We start from the raw sequence: 7,500 nt of genomic DNA on the forward strand, positions 1-7,500 counted from the left end.
TACCACTTGCTTCTACGAAGGATGTATGCCATCTTGTCTGTTGGAAATTTAACAAGTCATTGGGTTGTGGAAGAGAGGTGATGTTTGCTTTGTTAAGAGGATATAATTCAAGAAAAGCGTGCTATTTTGGGGTGAGAATTCCTATTTTCTGATTGTCATTTGTCGCTTGACGCCCTGTAATCTGTATCCATTGCTCAAACAACTGAACGTCGACTAGGTTGTGTTTATATGCATAGCACTGGCACAAAAAAACACGAAAACTTGAATGACTTTTTTGAAAGAAACTAATGATCCGTTACTTACCCTCAAATTTTGCCGTTGGTAACCCTGTCTATTACCTTCATATTAAACCTTAATATAAATAATTTCATTCGCGCTTTCGGACTATATATCATATCCATCTAACGCAAGCAGAGAAAACGGGTTTACGCAAGTTGAGGCCACATTTACAAGGAACCTATAGATCGTTTTCACTGTCACGCAATAAAAGAATAAATCGAAAACCATCCCAGTGGAAAAAGTTAAGAATTCGTGATGTTGTAGAAGATAAATGAAGAAGACACTTCTCCAAGTTTTAGGCCTGTGCGTTTCCCCAAACTTCAGATATTCGTCGAAATGTTTCGCAGAAATTTACAGAGCCTAGTATGAAAACGCCATGTTGGTGCACATCTGTGGTGCACCAATATGGCGGCCGGAAAATAGTGTCAACATCTGTTACTTACTTTGGCTATCTAGGCGAGTGATCATCTGTACTGAACAAACAGCTATTTACCTAAGCACTTTTCCTAATGCTTTAAATTCTAAAAAGGCTCAAAACCATGAGATAAATGTATATTTCTCAAAAAACTCGATCGTAGCCTCGTGTCACGCACTGCTATAACTCAGAAATTCAAAATGCTCTGGTTTCCAAACGAAGCACGCTATTGAGCTTTGAAATTGCAAATGGATACAAATTTATCGCCTCTTATGCCTGATGAGGATAAAAACTTTCGCGGCTCTTTAGTTTTGGATTTTCGAAAATGATGACGTCACGTAAAAACGATCCATTGACCGACGACGAAAACGAGAGAACGGCAGAGAACGAAAACGTATAATATGTGTAAAAAAAAGCCAGGGCCCCAGCGCATTTTGCGCGTAGGTATCATATTTCAGTGGGGCAATTCTTTGTCTTTTTTCCCCTAAAAAAAAACAACGACCAGAAGTATCAAATAAGACTTCATATCGACGTCATTTACTCTATTTTAATTGGCAAACAGTTCCTCCCATTTTACTGGCTGAATGGCTCAAGTCGATGTCGTGATTTCTTAAGATTCCGTTTTAGTTTCCTCGAAGGTGGATCTGAACTTCTGATTTGTAAGTTCCTGGAGTGCCTTTCTCGGGTCTTTGTGTGTTAGGTATCAGTGGCTCCAGATCCATGCTCCCTCTTCTGTGGTGAGCGTACTTCCTCGCAAGAAAGGCGATTATCAATACCAAGAACAGGAAACCCAGTACTGCACAAAGAACCAAAATGATAGGAAATTCTGAGACATGTGGCGGACGTTTCGTCGGACGCAATATCTGGTAAAGAAGAAACAAAATACTTAAGAGTTTATTGATGATTTTCTGGTGAGATTTAAAGAGTATAACACAAAATTTCATGAGGTTGAAATGCGATATTACTTGCGACGAGAACTGAAATGCGCAGCTCAAGTCGAGCAGTAAAGAATTAAACATCGCTCCCGCTTCCTTCATTAGCACACACTCCTCTTTATGAATCTTGCTCGTTCTGCTTCGCACACCTCAGGGAAACTGGAGGCTCGCGCAAGGGTAAATTATTCTAAACCTATTCGTATGGTTACTTGGATTTTCGCATGGAGATATTTGGTCGTGAAAAATACATATAGGGGAAACTGAGTCAATCCCTATCTTCATTAGGTGTTTCTTTCGCGCGTGAGGGAAAATATTCTGACTTGGAATTTTTATTGTCTGTGACAACGTAGCACTTATCCCAACGTAGGACAGCGCTTCCTACTTCGCTTACTCGTTGGCATATCCTTGGTTCCTTTATAGTGTGTTTGCACTATAAAATGTTAAGGCAGTTTCTTATTTTAAAGTGCTTATCGCCCTCACAAACTTTACCGCGTCAGTAATTCTCTGAATTCCTTACAAAGGTGTTTCTTTTGTCCTTAAAGTCCGTTTTGCCGAAAACTCGTTCTTCTATTTGCTTTGGAAGATGGCAAAACTAAACACAGTTTGATCCCTTACATAGCAAAGAAGGGGAAACGGTTCGACACCTGGTGTACGTGTACGTCACAAACTACTTTGCATCGCTGACAAAGCTGTCAACCCCTAAAGTCTTCAAATAATGAGAATTGAAAGGGATGGGATGATAGATGACGCCATAACGCATATAACGTCATTTCTGGTGACGTCACGTTACGTCTTTTACGCAAAAAAAATACTCGTTGACTCCGTTCGACTTATGATATTTAAGCCATTTTTTTAGTTACATTTGTGTTCACAAGTTACAAACCAAAACTTAACAGTCCTAAAAACTCCCTCTGAAGCGAAATAAAATCAATCGACATCTTCAATCTCTGCGATTTGACATAAGTACACAGGACCTCACCCAACCAAGGCAAAAAGTCAAAAGCGTGCGAAAAAGATATCGTTGGCATTGCAACATTTAATTTGATTGGGTTATTTTGGACCAATCACATTATCCGGGGCAGGTACAGACACAGGTCTCAGGTCACAGGTGTCTGTTTTATCAATACAGAAACAAACCTAAACATTCATTAAAGCTAACCTTAGGCTTAAAAACTCTTGTTTAGGTCTAATTAGGCCTAAGGTTACCTTCAATGAATGTTTACGTTTTCTTTCTGTTTTAGTAAAACAGAGACCTGTGAACGAGACTTGTGACGTGAGACCTGTGTTTTGCACCTGCCGCATTATCCGTCAGAACCAACGAACGGTTTACCGAAGTTTATGAAACGTTCGAATTTTGTTATTATCGATGTTAAAATAACTCGAACAACACAAAGTAATTGAAATTTTATGGTTGTGAAAGTCGATTCTTACTAGAAATAACAAACTTCAGTGATTAATCGGGAGATTTCAGAGCGTAATCTTGAGCCGGGAGATACAGTCCAAAATCTGGAGTCTCCCGGATTATCCGGGAGAGTTGACAGCCCTGCGCTGTTTTCAAGAAAAACAACAACAACAGCAACAACCTCAGTGCAAAAGTAGTTTGTGACATCAACCCGCTATTGCGCCCATTCCCTTTCTTTGCTCGGTCGTAGACCGCATTATATCTGATTTTCTTTTTCGGGGAGTCTCTGAAACAGCGAGTTTATCTAAGAAAAGAATCGCTTTTGGACAGGTGCAGAGGATAATTACAGCGGCAAGGCATTTTCGAGCTAATGGACGCAAGATTCTTCAAAAAAAACTTGTCTAAAATTATTGACCAAGCTTGTTCGGTCAAGATGGCTTTGTTTATGGACCTCGACTTCGTCTCGGTATATAAACACGCAAAAAGAGAACTTGGCCAACCCACATATACTTAAAGCTCGAAATTGTAACTGCATTGCCTTTCAAGTTCTTCTTGTATACTTATTCCTTTTGGCAATATAGTGACTTTTATTCTTTAAAATTATGCAACCTCGCTCCCTCGGGGGGCGGGGGAACGAGGTTGGGTTTGGAATTGGTGAAACTACAGCTCTGTTGTCTTATTTGCTATTTTTACAAATCCCATAATACGGTTCATTTTGGGGGGTTATTTGCATTAAAGCAATTGATATCCAGTTCACTGAAGCATGATACAGTCCTAAGAGTTAAGAACTTGTGTTGTTTTTATGCAAAGAACCACCCAAAACGTATTGCATCATGAGAATGGGAAAGTAGTGAACTAGATCAAATAAAGTAAAGATCCTTCAAAGTACTTTGCCGGTCAGAAATGATGCTGAATGCCTTGAGATAGATGTTTATCTTACCCTCAAAATGGGTTTTTCTAATCCCCACATTGCGGTGTCCCGAGCCTTCAAGTCCACTAACTGATTACATGAGGATACCAGTAACCCCGCTTTTCCGATCGAGTATCGATCGTACTCGTAGACCGAAAGATCGTACACGGTAGTGACGTTGTCTCCATTTGACGATGCGAGCAGTTGAGAGGCCTCCATGTGATATCGAAGTTTGACCTCTGTACCACCTGATCCGTAAAGCGAATGTGAGGTCGTTAGATTGCCTGCGCTAATCCATGACTCTGTTCCCTTTTCAAAAAACAAGTGGTCGGGCGTGGTCCAGATGTCTTCATCACCCGTTCGCAGCACGACGAGGTCTATTGTTGGAACGATTCGTTTCCGAACCTGGTCAACACGACGCAAATGTGTCACCGAAGAGTCTTCACCCTCATGTCGAGTCACCACCATGTCGCCCTCTCTGATATTTTCGATCGGTACTAAACCCTGGGCTGTGTGCACTAGAGTGTCTCCCCTGAAGCAAGACTTGACCAAACAGCAGTCGTGATGCCAGGTGTAGCGGCAACGAACATGATGTGGGTCACTGCAGTCACATGTCTGCGGCGGGCAGCATACCGGGCACTTCATTACTTCACAGTGGGTTCCTACGTAAGGCTCAGTACATCTGCAGATGTAAGGGTCATTTGGACATTTACCATGGATGCACGGCTCCATGCAGTATTCCACTCTCGTACAGGGTCCATGCGTTGGATCAAAGCCAGGAACTTCACGCAGTTCATTCCCCCAACCTGAGTCGCATGCGCATGATTTGCCATGACTGCCGTGGTAACAACGTCCATGCTCGCATCCATCACATTCCTGGGCAGAACAATCTGAACCTATGTATCCTGCAAACAAGAATACTTCAATAGGAAAACAACAGACATTCTGAAGTCCCTTACGTTTGTTATAATTAACGCCGGGGCCTGGTTCCGAACCAGGATGTCAACGAGTTATGAACTTCTAGCTGATCTGCGTACCCTCTTATCTTTAACATGGGTGGCACTTGACTCCATAAAGACAATGGTTGCTAAGAAAGCTTTTCAGTCAAAAGCCATACAAAAAGGTTGCATGGATGGTATTTTGAAGAAACGTTTTCAATGGAAATCTGACATTACTTCAATCGAAAGGCGCTTGCGCAACTAGTTCCAGTCCTCGGCCGTGCGTTTCAGTGAAAAACATGAACAACTCTTACGAAACGAAAGAAAGAGGTGGTTCTTTCAGCGGATGGGAACCGTTTCATCATTTTTCGTAAACTGTAGCATGGACTTTCTATTTGGACAACAAATGGAACACCCTGCGAGCAGAGCCTCTCCAAAACTCACCAGAGGGCGAGCAAAAGAGGCTCTGCAGAAATCGTGTCAAGTCTTTCAAGTCGCGCATCCCTAGTCTCTGGGGTAGTCACTCGGGTCAAACAAGTTTACGCAGCGCGCGCATCGTATTTTTAGCAAAGCGAAGGTCAAAATCGAGCCTTCGGTACGAAAATCAATATGGCGTCCACAAGTGCGTTCGAGACTTGGCCTGCCTTTGGAACTGTCTCCAAGCAACGGCTTACGCATACTCAATAAAGAATCTACACGATTTCTGTAGAGGCCTTTCTTTCTCGTCCAGTTCACTTATATATTTATATATTTCCTGATGCCACGACCTTACATGCAGAACAGCAAAAAATCTTCTAATGAGCGAGCGTAATAAAAAGAAATCCGGTTTCCAGTCCAGCAACAAGACGACAAATAGCCTACATAAGCTTAAATATCACTCCCCATTCAGAATAACTGGAAATTACGGGAGAAGTCGCAAATACAAAGTGTGGATTCCTTTCGTTTGTCCCTAAGATTCAATCATGGACCCTGTTGACGTGCTGTGTTTGTAGAAATGTTGAATGTTCCTCCTTTTTCGATTGCGTCTCGAAAAAATTATCTTACGTAAATATAGAGGAACAAAACGGGAAGCCGAAGCCATGTTTTCGAAACAAACTTTGAGCGGGCGCTGATTTAAAAGCCGCGCTTCTCGGAAGCCATTTGAGTGTTTTGCTCCGATTGGTTTTAATAGTGATTCTACTCTGGACGGTGCTTGGTTATATTTTTCACATGCGAAGAATGCTTTACGCGAAGCTGATTGGACATATTACTTTCTTTACATGTGAAATACAGCAAATACAGAATTCCATTTACAAGGTTTATCGTATAAAATTCTCGTTATGTATATAATAAATATGATTATTGGAAGAAGACAAACCTGGATTACAGTCGCACTTATTAGGACCTGTCTTGCATTTCCCGCCTTGCGAGGAGCAGTTACTGCAGGGTCCATTGTACACGCTACAGTCTCCAGGAGGTCCCCAGTTGGTCTCACATTCACACACATCGGCTTTACTGGGACAATTTCCGTGCTCACAGGGCACGCTACACTGTTCTACGATTTCACACTTAGGTCCTAAATGAAACAAGGCAAGGGATCTCCTTTAGGAAAGGATCCGTTAAATGTTTGCTGCGTTTCTATGAAATAAGAGTACTTTCTTTAAGGTGACGTTTTTACTTGTATCTGGGTCCTCTTCACTTTTAAAGGGAAGGGGGCCCACAAATGCGTACAGACAACTTGAGTTTTCCCTTAACGCCCTTAGCGTGACAAAAAATTCATAAAAACTGTATAAGCAGTAATTTATTAAAGTCATTAAGTAGGTGATCGATTGAAAGGCGAGGAGCTTTGCTTACTACGTTGGCTTTGTGTATTAGTTGGTGTGCACAGTGTACATATCCCGCTCTGACTGTCCTCTGGATTTGTTCTGATAATACCGAAGTCCAATCCGATTTGATTTGTACAATAGCGAACTTTTTGCTTCCATATAGTCGTGTTCTAGGCGATTTGATGTTTCTTTCAGATTATCAAAGTGGGGTGCCGATAGAGCTAAATGCACTTCCACAATAAACAAACAAAGCATTAATATCAAGTCTTTCCTCACCCGTATAATCTCTAGGACATACACAGTGATGATAATCTATACAGTAACCTCCGTTCTTGCATTCCCACCCCTCGCCGCAGATAGACCTGAAAAATGCCAATCAAAGGACAGGTAGGTCATATTAAAACCAGAAAATACAAGGGCGAAGCGCCGTAATCAGTCTTAAAATTCCTCTCTCATTGGGCAAATGGACTATGGAATGGTTTAAAACAACGGCTACAGCAAAAGCAGAAGATAGGACTTTATAATTATAGTCGTAAAGTTTTCTTAAGATTTTATTGTATTTTCTTAGAGTAATAAGTAGAGCCCTAATTGTATTATTCCAGATTTAGATCTATTAAGAATTTTTGTAAAATAAGATATCTCATGGCGCTTTCTCTTAATGTGGTACTAATTAGCTCACAAACTTAATTTTATAATTTATATTCTTGTACATTTATCTTCTTGATTTTCCTGTAAACTTGTCTACCTACTCTTTTAAGTCACGACATGACCCACCCAGATTAGCATCTGCTACCTGTGGGCATGTCCAATTTGTTA

The 7,500-nt window shown here is 41.2% G+C and overlaps 1 protein-coding gene across 1 annotated transcript in view; it reads right to left on the reverse strand.

The window, feature by feature from the left end:
* LOC138019947 (protein jagged-2-like) overlaps positions 1 to 7,500 on the reverse strand; it is a 13,095-nt gene that overhangs the window by 453 nt on the left and 5,142 nt on the right. Inside the window, exons 3-6 of the mRNA XM_068866922.1 lie at positions 6,961 to 7,046; positions 6,237 to 6,434; positions 3,972 to 4,846; positions 1 to 1,557 (exon numbers count right to left, since the gene is read on the reverse strand). The exon at positions 1 to 1,557 is cut by the window's left edge and continues 453 nt beyond it. Of these exons, the coding sequence (XP_068723023.1) occupies positions 1,318 to 1,557; positions 3,972 to 4,846; positions 6,237 to 6,434; positions 6,961 to 7,046 (1,399 nt within the window). The 3' untranslated portion in view covers positions 1 to 1,317. The remainder of the gene's footprint in view (positions 1,558 to 3,971; positions 4,847 to 6,236; positions 6,435 to 6,960; positions 7,047 to 7,500) is intronic.

Source organism: Montipora capricornis, chromosome 10 (genome assembly GCF_036669925.1).
Source record: "Montipora capricornis isolate CH-2021 chromosome 10, ASM3666992v2, whole genome shotgun sequence".
Lineage (NCBI taxonomy): Eukaryota > Metazoa > Cnidaria > Anthozoa > Scleractinia > Acroporidae > Montipora > Montipora capricornis.